A 15,372-nucleotide genomic window follows, 5' to 3' on the forward strand; every position below is an offset into this window, starting at 1 on the left:
TGACACACACCATAGTTTTTTTAGCCTGGGAGTTTACTCTGATATTTTATATGAGACTATGATATGTTGACAGATTTTATAAGATTTTGAGATACATGTTCTATGATTTTATAGTATGGTGATGATATTTATGTTTGTTAAATGATTTTGAAAACGAAATTTTTGACTTTTATTTTTTAGATGTTTCAAAATAATAACAAAACGTCAAATACTACTCAGAATACAAACCAACCCAAAACATCACATAGGGGATAAAAGTATTGTTTAACGGGTATAACCAACTTGTCAATGTTAACATCTACTTGAATTGTTAAAATATCACGATGATATTCAAATTTCCAAATTGTCAAGTATTTACACCTATGTTCCACGAGTCTTTCCATGGACAAGAATGACATAACACAAATGACATTACTAAAATTCATCATCTTTTCACATTGAACTTACAATTCATCCTCTATTAACATATTACATGTCAATTTTATATAATTCATCATCAACCTCAAGTTGACAAAAAGTCCACAAGTCAAAATTGCGATTCTAGACTCAAGAAACCATAAACACATAAATCCTTTATGCTTATTAACTTCATCACGAAAGTTTATTTACAATTCTTAAAACCTATTAACATTCACTGAGAAGTAAGAAGTGCAATAAAAAATAATAATTTCTAAGCTTTAGAACGTTAACGTTATCTTTCAAGATATTGTTGCAATAGTTAAAACAAGTTGTCAATACGGAGTGCTGACCACCATGAAATCCAACCACCGACGCAATTATCTGCGCCAACCATCTCTTCTTCCAACCTTGGCACCCATAATAATGAAAAAATAAAAAAATAATTTTATCATTTACTTTTATTTTATTTTTAATAGCCCATAAAAGATTAAAAGTAATATTTTTTCTATGATTAATTAACTGGACTCAGTTTAATTATGTAAACTATAAGCAATTTCCTATCGAAACACCCCCAGTTCCCATAAAAGATTAAAAGTAATATTTTTTTTTCTGTACAACAAATACAGCAACAATAAAATCCAAGTCCCATAAAAGAGGAAAATTAGATGATTGTGAGTCATAACTGTTAACAAATAAAACATCCCACTTCCCACTATAAATAAATAAATAGGTAAAGTAAAGTAAAAGAGACAGAGCCAACTCGTTGATTTAAGATCTCGTGCAAATTACACCATCAAACGATATTAAAAAATGAAAACGTGCAAATTACACCAACAAACGATATTAAAAAAACGAATAGTTACATAAATTAAATAGCAATAACTATTTATTCAGTGATTCCCCTTTAATGAATAAACTCAAAAACAATCCTTATTTACATATTTCAACTCGCCCAATCATTTTACTTACCATTTACCTAAAATCACGAAACTCAAATACATTTTCTGTATATTTTGCACTTTAACACAAATCTATAAACTATTGTACAAATACTCAAAACTCTTGTACAATTCAAATATCTTCTCGAGTCATATTACTCAAGGTGCTTCGACCTTCTTTCCATAAGCAACACATAAAACCCCTTTGTCCTAAAAAACAACACCAATGAGACAAACATTCCAAAAACACAAACCCCAGCAAACACAAAAAACGAAACCATAAAGCAATGAATCCCAAAACACGAACCCCCTTCTTCTCTTGCTTCTTTATCATAAATACTTCCAATCACTCTCACAGAAAATATATAAGATCCAACAGGATTTGCAGCAGCTATAGTGTTAAAAATCGTCCCCATATGTTTCACCCCAAATATTTCTGAAGTAATCGTAGGCATTAAAGACCACTGTGCTCCATAACAAACTCCTACAATCACTGAACCAAAGTATAAACTCCCTCCTAATGCTATGATCAAATGGCCAATCACCATTGCTGCGAGTGTAAGAGAAATGAACAGTGGTCTCCCCCAACTGTATCTGTGTAAAATCAAATCAGACACAAATCCACCTCCGAATCTTCCGAGAAAGTTCCATATACTCCATAGCGACACCATTGCGTTGATTTTAACTTTTGAGTAGTTAAGAGACTCGCCTATTTGAGATATGTTGTTGATTGTCGCTAACCCTGATCCCATTGCACAAATCATGGCTAGAAATAAGAGCCAGAAGTTGACTGTGCTCATTGCTTGTATCAGGTTCATTTCAACTACTGAATGTGAATCCACCTGAGCTTCTGAAGCTACAATCAATGGGGTTATTGTTGGTGAAGATGATTCCTCTCGTTCGTTTCTTTGAGCTGTGAGTGCGATTTGAAGAGGTGAGGAGATGAGAATTAGGAGAATGATTGTTGTGAGGAAGTGAGCCCATGATGGGAAGATGAAGATGTTTTGGAAGATGAGGATGATCATTAGGTATGTGGCTATGGCGAGTGCGATTAGTGAGAAGTTGTTTAGATGGTGTTTGTCGTGAGTTGTGTTTGAAGGGTTTTCGTGAACGAAATTCATGAATAGTAGAGAGACGATGGTTGGAAACAAAGCAAGCATCAGTAAGAAAGTTGTTGGTTTGCCATAAAATAGAGTTTGGTAGATCTGAATTAGGATAGCTCCACTTAATCCAAGAAACCCCTGATTGATTAAAATATGAGTAGATTTGGTTAAACAGTGGATGAAAATTTGTACGTTGAGAATATTTTAAACATCTACAGTGATGAAACTTCAACAGTATGGTACAACTATCCACTGCATTTGATTTGAATCTTTGGATAAGTTTGATTCATCATTCATGTGTCCTATGTTTATCTTAATCACTTTTAACTTCTTGCGATCGATAGAAAATTCTACTAAAAACATTCACAGATCATCGAAATTTGGAATCTAACGTAGCAATTTGATCTTAGGGAATTTTTTGTAAAATGATGTGAGCGGAGTAAAATAGCGATGAATAACAATCAACAACAGAAATTGAATGAATTACCTTCATAATGCCGACGGTTGTTCCACCGTAATCGGGAAAGTTCCGGACGGCGACGACGACATTTGCGGTGTTGAAGAAAGTCTGTGCGTGTGCCGCCATAAACATGAAGAGGCACATGAACAGGACATGCGGCCTGTCGATAACTCCGGTAACGGACAACCACATAAGGAAGTAACCGGCGAAGCACTGAATCGCTCCAGCCAAGTAGACGAGCGAAAGTCCGGATCCGAAACGAGACGACGGCGGCGGCGTTGAATCGCGGTGGTTATTGGTGACGGCGTGGTAGAGGAGACCGGATAAAACTCCGATATTAGCACCGATATCTTTGAAGACGGAGACGGTGTCGAGAGTCGATTGATCATAACCTTGGCTGGATTTGAGGGCGGCGGAGTAGATTCCGAAGGCGTAGGAGGCGCCGCAGCTGCATTGGATCCATATGCTCGCCACCGTAGCTACCCATTTGCTGTTTTCCATTCTTTTTGATTTTCCGAAAGGGGAAATTTTATCCTGTAAATGTCAATTCCAATAAATACGTGTCTGTATCGATTGATGGTGGCCTAGTGGCGTGGATTAATTGTTTATAAAATACAGACGGAACCAACAGCTAGATGATCAACTCGACAGGTATAGGGAGGAGATATGGCCAGGAGTATTAGTCGAGTTTTGAAATAAAATATAAAGGGTTCCAATATTTTCGTTGAATGGTGTGGTGCGATACGTTCCATAGACTCCACTTAGCCGATGACACCATACTCCACTTATGTCTTCATGCATCGTCTATGAATTTTGGGGCGGTGTTTATGGTGAAAAAAGGATTGACAGGAGATGCAACGGCAGGGAGTCGGCCCAATACATGGACGAGTTGGCCAAGGCCCAAGATATTAGAAAAATAGAATCATAATTATTATCCCATATGTATTATTACATATATTTATTATCTTGGCTCAATAATATTAAGTCCAGTCAACTGCCTCCAAGAAATTTCAATGGTTGGGTCATAATTTCACTGAATGTGTACAATTGCAATTGTAAAAATCGGTATTCAGTTAAGACCATCCGTTATACCTACCACATATCATATATGTGGTGGGTGTCATATCAATACCACATTCCACTACCACTAATATGAGATATTCACCACTAAACACACCACTCCACCTCATTTTGTTATTTAAATTTAATTCAAAAATACATTAAAAACATTTTTTTAATACTAGTTTTTCCATTAAATTAAAATACCAAATTACATTAAATAAAAACTAAATTAATTGAAATTAAAAAATAAAATAAAAATAACAATCAAAATAAAAATTACATTAGTTAAATTTAAAAAAAAATTAAAAAAAAAACTAAAAATTCCAACCATAAATAAAATAAACTACCCCCTACGCCTACGTCGGGCTCAAACCGACTCTTTCATTGCTTGGAAAAGTTCCAAGTCTTCGCCCTCAAGGTCGTCCGTTTTCATTTTCAAGATTTCCATATCGGTTTTTGTTTGGAGTGTCTCTTGAAATGATGTTTGTGCTTCGATCATTTTTTGTTCCATCTGAGTCATCACCTCGGCCTTCGTTTCTTGAAGTTGCACATATCGATCAAATTTATTGCCAAACATATCCATAACACTAGAATTTAAAGATGTTGACGCCACTTCTTTTGCTTTATTTCTTCCAACGGGCCGACGAAGAGGTTGGTCGTTTTCAAGATCTATCGGATCGTCGTTGATGTCGATGTGTGTTTGGCCGTCCGATTGTTGAGAAGTTCCATCGGAGTTTCTCGAACGCTTTGAACCGGAAGATTGGGAACTTCCTTCTGTTTGCTCTTTCCATTTTGGGGCGTCTTTCAATTTTAGCCACGGTTTCATATACGGAAAAGCTTTGCGTGTTGGCGTTGTTTTTTCAAATTGGTCCATGGCCGCCTTGAAAACATCAAAATCGTTCGAGCCGCTTTTGCGTATGTTTAGGAGGTTGTTGTAGATTCCTCCAAACTCGGTGCATTTTAGTCGAATATCTCGCCATTTCGACGTAATTTGATCGGCATTTCGAGTTTCACTTTCCATTAACTCGTAAAAAATGGCTCGGAATTTTTCCTAAAAACTTCCGTAAGGCTGACTATCTCCTACAATTGGATCTTCGGAAGCCGCCACCCATGCCTCCGCTAACTTTTCTTCTTCTTCTTTTGTCCATGGGACCCTTTCTTGGGTGGTAGTGGGTCGGGCCGGTTTTTTTCCTTTTTTCTTTTTTGGTTGAGGTGGTGGTGAAGGTTGCGTTTCCGGAACAAAATCTGACGAAAGTGGTGGTTGTGAAATTGGTGGTTGTTGTTGTTGTGACTATTGTTGTTGGAGTTGTTGGAATTGTTGGTATTGTTGTTGCATTTGTTGTTGTTGGAAAGCCGGAAAAGGTTGATATTGTTGTTGGAAAAGTGGTGTTTGTTGGATAGGGGAACCACTTTGAAGTAGATTGATAAAACCGCCTTGAGGTGACTCCATCGTCGGGAATTGTCGAGGTGTTGTATCTAACGCAAAAGTGTTATCGGGTTTGCGATTTCGGTAATTTGGAGGAGTATTTTGGTTGGGATCCATGATTTTTGGTTGTGAAGATGTAGTGTGTAGTTTGTGTATAGAGAAAGAAAAGAATGGTGTAAAAAATAAGGAGTAAAAATGTGGTATTTATAGGTAAATAAATTGTTTATTTATTTATTTATTTTTTCTTTTTACAAAACTAGCCGTTCAACGGCTAGACAACGGTCAAAATTTTGCATCTTAATCTCATTGGCCGTGCGACTTCGTTGTCCCCGAAAACGAGCCACCACGAGACAACGGGGTGGTGTGCACGCCCGTTGTTCGTGGCCAGCTCGACCATGAAACTCTTCGTCGAACGTATACCGTTTGGCCTAACACCCTTGAAAATTGAAAATCTTTGAGTGGTATGTGGAGATCGAGGAGTCAAGTTCTAAATCCGTAAATCGGTATATGATTTTTATTCACAATTTCGCATTCTAAATCAAATAGATGTCTTATTTATATTCTATCACTTTAACTTGATGTGTATTCAACTGCTATCAGAGTTTGATTTTTTCAAGTTTCAGTCTCGGAGTTTGAGTTCCGACTTCTGAGTTCCGATTAGGCATTACAACATGAGGACAACGAAAGAATTAAATAAATGACTTGTCACTTGTTGGATTTTTCTAATTGTTGAATTATTGAATATCTTCACTCTTCATTGAGTTCTTTTTTAGTTTTTCTTTACTTCCTTTTTTTTTTTTTTCTTTTTCTGTTCTTGATTTCTATTTTTTTTCATTGATTTAGGTGTTTTTTTTACCCGTTAAATTCGAGTTGGGATAAAAAGAGTTAAAGCTTCATAGATAATATGATTAATTTAAGTCAAATCTGCTGCTGCTTTTGTATCGAATTCCTTTATTTGAGCTCTGATTTCTAAGTCAAATTGTTATTACTTTGTATCTATTCAAGTAAAATTTCTGTTGCATTCTCTTAGGTTTTTTTTTTTTTTTTTTTTTTTTTTTTTTTTTTTTTTTTTAAATTTGTCTTCTAAACATTTATGTGTTCTTGTTTTTTAATGTGAATCAGGACGCATAAAGACATTTATTTATCTATTGAACTTTTGAGTTATGATTTCCGTCTTTTTTACTATGTTGAATGACTTTTAGAGACAATAGAAGGGTATAAATATCACCTCTGTTTTAAGCGAAATCTTACCATCTTGAATGACTTTTAGAGACAATAGAAGCGTATAAATATCACCTCTGTTTTAAGTGAAATCTGTTGCATTCTGCTCGTTTTTTTGTTTAATTGGTCTTCTAAACTTTTGTGTTCTTGTTTTTTTATGTGTATCAGGAAGCATAAAGATATTTAATTATCTATTGAACTTTTGAGTTATGATTTATATTTTTTTACTATCCGGACTTTTAGAGGTAGTAGAGAGGTATAAATTTATTCCATTGTTATAATACAGGAGTTTTGAAAAATATATTATTATTTCTTATTATGTGATTTTTTCCAGATCTTTTGACATCTTAAAAATGAAAAAAAAAAACATAAACTTTGTTCAGGTTGTAACTTTCGTTACTTAGCTCTTATAATTAGATTTGTTGAGTTTTAAATATGTTTTTACGAAAACAACCATAAGGTGCTCAAAATAGCAAACGAAAAAAAAACACGAATACTGGAGCATGTAAAATGAATATGCTCCCTAATGTGTTGGTTGCGTATATGATATTGTTGGTTGTGCCGGTTATGGTTGCTTCCGTGGAAACAAGTTTTTCAAAATTGAAGCTCTTGAAATTGTATCTTCGAAGTACCATGACTCAAAAAAGATTGAATGCAGACCATTTTATGCATGTCCTCACCCAATACAAATCTTTTTGGGCCTTTTCGAGCCTTAGCTACTTGCTGAGTCTAATGTCTATAAGGACCACCCGAAATTGGGTTAGTCACAACATGTGACAAGTTGACACCCCAAATTGGACTGTACACATAAAGTGACAATAATATACACCCCTAATCGGGCTGGTCACCCCAGTGACAAATAAACGCCCTAGATTAGGCTGGTCACATAAAATGACAATTAGCGTTGACTTTACTGGAGAACAAATTATCCAGGCAAGGCCCTGCAAGTCACTTGTATGACACATGATCACCATTGTTTTTTTATTGACTCAATCACACGTAGATGACATCTTGAACATTACCAATAAAAATGTTGTATAATAAAACTATAACATCCCAAATTTCGAGTCCAAAAATTTCATTTTTAATTAATTGATTTATAAAACTTTCATAAGAAAACATAGTAAATACATATCATTTCATAAAACTAATATCTCATGTCTGAAAACCAAACCATAAATGTAACAATGTCAGAGTACAATCCCAAGAATCTCGTAATGCGGAAATGGAACGTGTGTATGTATGATGTGCAGCTACTGCGCCAGCTCGTTCCCCTTCGCTGAAGAGGTACCTGAAAAAAAAACTGAAAACTGTAAGCATGAAGCTTAGTGAGTTCCCCCATCGTACCGCATACCATACAATCGCATAACATACATATACTGTCAGACATATCTGGGTGCCCGACCTACTCCTTCGGTCCTCTCGACCGGATACTGCCTAGCATACCTGGGTGCTGGCCTCCCCTTCGGTCCTCTCGACCGGATACTGCCTAGCATATCTTGGTGCTGGCCTCCCCTTCGTTCCTCTCAACCAGATACTACCTAGCATATCTGGGTGCTGGCCTCCCCTTCGGTCCTGTCGACCAGATACTGCCTAGCATATCTGGGTGCTAGCCTACCCTTCGGTCCTCTCGACCGGATACTGGGGACTATTTCACCCCTCTACTACTACCACATTACATGTAACACATAATCATATTCTATCTAGCATGATTGGGTATGACTACCCCCTTCTACCTTATCGACCAGAAATCTTGGGGACTATCTCCCCTACTGCTACTAGCATATAACATCATATCATACTAGAACATAACATATCAGGTAGTAGCAAACCTAGATGAATATCACAAAGACAATCATCTAACATACGACTCCTACTGGTGGGCCGACATTGGTGCCTTAGACCCACTTCTACTGGAAGGTAACTCACCTCGTAAGGATGACTGTTGAAAAGCTGATCGACAGATGTCTGACTGCTGCTCTGGTGATCCTCCGGCTATAAATCCATAAAACACTTAATCAGACACTGATAACTACTTTTAGGGTAAAATGACTATTTTACCCCTAACCAAGTCAAAGTCAAAGTCAACTTCCAGTTGACCTGACTCGTTGAGTTGGGCTGCCAACTCGTCGAGTCCCTATCCTTTCATTTGTCCTTCTTCATGCTTCTACCCGTCGATTTTAGCAACGACTCGACGAGTTCTCCTTCTAAAGCAACCTTGAAAGAACCTTCATCTGACTCGCCGAGTTGTATGAACAACTCGTCGAGTTCATCCCCATCCTATGAACAATTCTTGTCCTTGACTCGCCGAGTTGTATGAACAACTCGTCGAGTTCATCTTTGAAAGTTGGGAGATTGCCTTAGGCTCGCCGTGTCTGCTCATGCACTCTCTTAATCCTATGATTTCCAGGTCTGTGGCTAAGTCCAATGCATTGGGTCACTCCCCCGGACCCTTTTAAGACCACTCTAACACTCACTGGGTTGCTTCGAACGATAACAGAAAGGGGAAGTCAAGCCATGGACTCGCCGAGTCCCAAGAACGACTTGCCGAGTCGAGAATGACCAAGTCTCATTTCTCGATTTCCGATGTACAACACTTGACCAAAAGATAGATCTAGGCTTCTAAGATCGATCTAGTACGTAAAGTTACAAACTTTACGTGCATACATGGGACTATGAGCTCAAATGGCCCCAAATAAGACTCTTAAGATGCATGGGGCTCTCTAAGGCTCCAAAATCAGTCCTTTTCTGCCTTGTAACCCCTTAAAGACCTTGGATCTGAGTCTTAGCCCCCAACCATGCTTGCACTCATGATTGGTCAGCAAGAATGGCTCCTAAAAGCCCTAAATCACCCCAAAAAGGGATCTAAAACATGAAAGAGCAAGGTATCAACTCTATACCTCTAAAGAACTACAAAGGGTGCACAAACTTGAACTCGTCTGGCCTCTTCTTGGTTCCTCAAGCCTTTCTCCTCCTTCTTATGTTCCAAAATCACCAAAAACCACCACCAAGGCCTTAGATCTTTACACAAACGATTAGGGTTTGATAGGAGTGTTATGAGAGCAATAAGGACGAAGGGAGGCTGAATGAGATGCTTAAATAGGGTGCAATCCCTTAGATTAGGGTTTTGTGCAGACAGGGCCTACTCGTCGAGTTTGGACACCGACTTGTCGAGTAGGCCATTAAAATCTCGGGTCCAAGTCACTCCTACTCGACGAGTTGGGCCATCAACTCGCCGAGTCCTAGGCCAAAAATGAATAATACTTGAATGAAATACATACCAGGAACTGGGTGCTACAAATCTCCCCCACTTATCTTAGACTTCGTCCTCGAAGTCTGCTGCTCGATCCTAAAAAAGCTCTGGATAATGCTCCATCATCTCGTCCAACGGCTCCCACGTCCACTCCGAGCCCTTCCGGTACTGCCATTGCACCTTCACCAGCTCGACGTTCTTGTTCCTTAGATCCTTCGACTTCCGTTCGAGGATCGCCACATGTCGCTCAATATAGTTCAGGCTGCCATCAACCTGTATATCCTCTAGGGGCACCACTGCCTAGTCTTCCACCAGACACTTTCGCAGCTGGGAGACATGGAAAGTGACGTGGATCTGACCGAGTTCTGCTGGCAGATCCAGCTGATATGCCACCTTGCCCACCCGGGCCAAAACCCTGAAAGGCCTGATATACCTGGGGCCCAGCTTGCCCCGCTTCGTGAATCGGATGATGCCTTTCCAAGGCGACACCTTCAGGAAAACGATATCGCCGACCTGAAACTCCAGGTTTGAACGGCGCTTGTTGGCATAGCTTTTCTGCCGACTTTGTGCAGTCTGAAGCCTGCTCCTGACCTGCTGAATTATTTATGTCGTCTTGAGCACTACTTCGGTGCTCCCCATAACCCTCTGGCCCACCTCACCCCAACATATCGGGGTCCTGCACTTCCTCCCGTATAACATCTCAAAGGGAGGATGATCGATACTCGCATGGTAGCTGTTATTATAGGAGAATTCAGCCAATGGGAGGTAAGTATCCTAGCTATCACCAAAATCTAGCACACACGCCTGCAACATATCCTCCAAAGTCTGGATGGTCCGCTCGCTCTGACCATCCGTCTGCGGGTGAAATGCGGTGCTAAAGTGCAGACAAGTACCCAACTCGTCGTGGAATTTCTTCTAGAACCTGGAAGTAAACCGTACATCTCTGTCGGAAATCACGGAGACTGGCACTCCATGCCGAGTCACAACCTCTCGAATGTAAATGTCAGTTTGCTTCTCGGCTGATATACTCTCTTGGATTGGTATAAAATGGGCGCTCTTGGTTAACCGATCCACAATGACCCATATGGAATCCACTCCCCGCGCGGTCCTGGGAAGTTTGGTGATGAAGTCCATGGTAATATCTTCCCATTTCCACATAGGAATATCCAACGGTTGCATCTTTCCATGTGGCCTCTGGTGCTCGGTCTTGACCTTCCTGCAGGTCAAGCACCGCTCCACACACCATGCTACGTCCCGCTTCATGCAAGGCCACCAATAGTCAAGACGAAGATCCCTATACATCTTCGTCGCCCCGGGATGGATAGAAAACCTGGATTTGTGCGCCTCCTCCATCAATATCTGACGCACGCCTCCATGATAGGGGACCCACACCCTACGGTGAAGGGTCAGCAACCCTCGACTATCATAGTCGAAGGAGGAAACCAGACCCACAATACACTCGCTCTTCCAGTGTTCCTCCTTCATAGCCTCCTGTTGGGCCTCTCGGATCCGCTCCAACAGCAGAGCCACCACGGTCATCCTCATACAAATGTCTCAGATCAGCGCTGCCTTACGGCTAAGCGCGTCAGCCACCACATTAGCCTTCCCCGGATGGTAAACGATCTAGCAATCATAATACTTCACCACATCAAGCCACCGACGCTGCCTCATATTCAGATTCGGCTGATCCATGACATACCTCAGGCTCTTGTGGTCCGTGTAGATGGTACAACGAACCACATAGAGGTAATGACGCCAAATCTTGAGGGCAAAAAAAAGCAGCCCCCAGCTCCAAATCATGCATCGGATAATTTGAATAGTGAGGCTTCGGCTGCCTCGTAGCCTAAGCAATAACATGTCCTCTCTGCATCTAAACTATTCCCAAACCCAAGATGGACGCATCACAGTATACAAAAAAAATCCTCAATGCCCTCTGGCAGGGCTAAGATTGGCGCCTCGCACAATCTCTGTCTCAATGTCTCAAATGCAGCCTGCTGCTCAGGCCCCAACAAAAGACCACGACTTTCCTCGTCAGCCTGGTCAGTGGTACGACTATCTTGGAGAAATCCTAGATGAACCTCCGATAATAGCTGGCTAATCTTAGGAAACTCCGAATCTCAGATGGAGACCTCGGAACCTCCCATCTCATCACAGCCTCCACTTTGGCCGGGTCAACCGATATCCCATTCTGGTTGACAAGGTGCCCAAGAAACTGCACCTTGTGCAACCAGAACTCATACTTGGAGAACTTAGCATAAAAGTTCTCCCTCCTCGAAGTATCCAGAACCTCCCGAAAGTGTTCCTCATGCTGCTCTTACGTCTTGGAATAAACCAAGATGTCATCAATGAAAACTATCATGGACCGATCCAACATCGGTCTGCACACGCGGTTCATAAGATCCATGAACGTGGAAGGAGCATTGGTGAGCCCGAAAGGCATCACCATGAACTCATAGTGACCATAATGCATCCGAAAGGCAGTCTTTTGTACATCCTCCTCTTTGACCCTCATCTGATGATAACATGAACACAAATCAATCTTGGAGAACCAAAATGCTCCCTGTAGCTGGTCAAAGAGGCCATTGATCCTCGGGAGTGGGTAACGGTTCTTCACCGTTACCTTATTCAGCTCCCGATAATCTATACACATCCGATGCGACCCGTCCTTCTTCTTCACAAACAGAATCGGGGCTCCCCAGGGAGAACTGCTCGGCCTAATGAATCCCTTGTCTAACAGCTCCTGCAGCTGTGTAGACAAGTCCTGCATCTCAGGAGGAGCCAACCGATACAGTGCGTTTGCTATCAGAGCCGCACCAGGGACTAGGTCAATCCTGAACTCCACCTGCCTTTCTGGAGGTATCCCAGGCAACTCCTCGGGGAATACATCCGCAAACTCTTGCACTATTGGCACATCACCCACCGTCGCCCTCCCGCGTCCCGGGTGTCCATAACATAGGCGACGTATCCTGCACAACCCTGCTGAAGGTAGCACCTAGCCCTCGCTGCCGAACATAAAGCTGGTCCTTGCTGTGGCCTCTCACCCTGAATCACCAACTCTCCCCCACCTGGGGTCCTGATCCGAACCAACTGTTGCACGCAGTCAATCACTGCCCCATTGGGTCTTAGCCAATCCATACCAATAATAACCTTGTTCCCCCTCAACGGTATGGGAACCAAGTCCACTAGATAACTCTCTTCGAAAACCTCAAAAAACAATCCCGAAAGACCTCTGATGCTCGCAAAGACCGGTCGTACGCAATCTCGACCTCTAGAGGGCAATCCAACATGCCTGTGGACTCAGGAAACTTCTTGCTAAGCGCAAGAGAAACAAACGATCGGGTAGCGCCCGAATCAAACAACACCTGAACTGGGATATCGTTCACATGGAACGATCCTAAACATATATATACAGAGCATATATCAATATCATAAGCATTATATGAATAAATCAGGGAGAAAGAATCATACCCGTCACCACATCGGGTGCGACACGTGCCTCTTCGGTAGTTAACTGGAAGGCCTGACTCCTCACCACTGGAGCCTTTGACTTGCCCTGCCGGCCATCCGTAATCCACAGGGTCGCTGGAGCTGGCGTCTTCACTGGAGCTGCTACTGTCAACTGGGGGCAATTGGCCTTCTTATGTCCCCTTTGGTTGCAGTGGAAACACATCAACTCGGATGTCTGCAAAGTGGGTGCAGGGGCGGTACAATCCTTGTTGAAATGCCCCAACTTGCCGCACTTATAGCAGCCCGACGATCCCAACCTGCACGCTCGCTCATGTGACTTGCCGCAATTCCTGTAGCGGCCTTGGCTCTGCTGGCCTTTTGGCACAACGTCTGATCCCTTGGGCTTGTTCCTCGAAGCCCCAGTCACCTGTCCCTCCTCGGCCTTCCTCTTCTGAATGTGCTTCAGGTCAATCTCCCTCTCCCTTGCCCTGGAAATCATGGAATCCAGGGTAGGGCAAGCTGAAAAACTGACATGCTCCCGAATGTCGGCTCGCAGCATGTCATGGTAGCGGGTCCTCCTCATATCCTCGTCTCCCACATAATGGGGCACCAGTAGTTCCCTCTCCTGGAATTTGGTGGTGACCTCTGCCACTGTCTCATATCCAGGAACTCCCAGGCCAACTGTTGGAGCTCCACTGCAAGCCCAAACTCAGCGCTGAACCGGGTCACAAAATCAGGCCATGTCATAGCCTCAATAGCCGAGGCTCCCAGAGAGTCACCAACCGACTCCCACTAATCCCTGGCCTGGTCCCTCAAGCATCCTGCTGCATATTACACCTTCGATCCCTCATGGCAGAAGCTAGTCAACCGTGCAAACTCAATGTCTGCAATTCATCGTCTGACAGCAATGGGGTCCTTCTCCCCATGGAAATCTAGAATACCACTGCCCATGAAGTCCTTAAAGGATAGTACGTGTGATTGTGACCGGCTGGTCGCCATGTCACTCCTGAACGCCCTGAGGCGATCCTCCATCAGCTCGATAATCCCTTCCTTGATCGACCCAAAGATGATTGGGGTTGCATCAAGGATGCCTCTAGTGATCTCGGACGCGATGAACTCACGTAGCCTCTCATCCACTGGTTCGGAACCTGAACCTGAACCCTCCCCTTCTCCTGAATTGCCAACTGCTGGCCTCAGACGTTGTACCACCATTCTACAATACATAATGACAACCGTCAGTGATACTGATACATCTAGAGGGATCACATCTATCACAAGTTTCCTGGTCTTGTCTCAGCCTTCCTTGACTCAAGTACGTATCCTCCGCTTTCAGTAGTATGAGCCCATACTACATTCCACATGTATCCGTACTTTCCTCAAGAACTGCCTCGACTCCACCAAGTCCCTTCTACTGTTACTGATCTCTGCTACTCTCATCCTAGGCTTTCCCTAGGGTACCTCTAACTCCACCCAAACTAGTCCTCAACTGCTGAAGGCCTCTTTGCAACGCTAGTTAGCCACCATATGGATACAATCACATGCCACGAGGCTCAGATAATCCTTCGAGTAACGGACTCATCCCTACAATGGTTAGGACTCAAACAAGAGCTATGCAATAGGGTCAAATCCAATACTATGAGATTATTTAACCCTGATTGCATATGACCTAACGTACCCACCTAATAGCTAACTCCCATCACTCCGAGTCCCACAAAGCACAAAGCAAGCAACATTCAGACAAAAAGAAAACAAGCTCAAGCAATTCTATCCACATAACAAGAATCTATACTAGCATGCGATATAAGCTCATATAATCAGGCATAACCTAAATAGGCTATCCTATCTCTGTCTAATCAACACTATCATGCAGCTCAAAAGCACATATAACAGGCACATAAGGCATGCTTCCTAGATCCTTAATCCTAATCTAGCATGCTGTTCTACTGAAACTGATAATTATAACATAAACTTGTATGAGTACTTTGGGGAAAAACTTATTTGAGCTCGGCCGGTCGCGCACATCATACACCTTGTTCTTTCTTAAAACTTTTTAACTTAGATTT

General features: G+C 42.0%; 1 protein-coding gene across 1 annotated transcript; it reads right to left on the bottom strand.

Annotated features, from left to right (window-relative positions):
* Positions 1 to 1,258: 1,258 nt before the first annotated feature.
* LOC111882106 (protein NUCLEAR FUSION DEFECTIVE 4) lies at positions 1,259 to 3,727 on the bottom strand. Its single transcript, XM_023878472.3, has 2 exons — positions 2,928 to 3,727; positions 1,259 to 2,578 (listed from the first exon to the last, which is right to left on the bottom strand). Exons 1-2 carry the CDS (start codon positions 3,399 to 3,401, stop codon positions 1,493 to 1,495), a joined length of 1,560 nt encoding a protein of 519 aa, XP_023734240.1. The 5' UTR covers positions 3,402 to 3,727; the 3' UTR covers positions 1,259 to 1,492.
* Between the last annotated feature and the right edge of the window lie 11,645 nt (positions 3,728 to 15,372).

This window comes from Lactuca sativa, chromosome 4 (assembly GCF_002870075.4).
Source record: "Lactuca sativa cultivar Salinas chromosome 4, Lsat_Salinas_v11, whole genome shotgun sequence".
In the NCBI taxonomy this organism is placed as follows: Eukaryota; Viridiplantae; Streptophyta; class Magnoliopsida; order Asterales; family Asteraceae; genus Lactuca; species Lactuca sativa.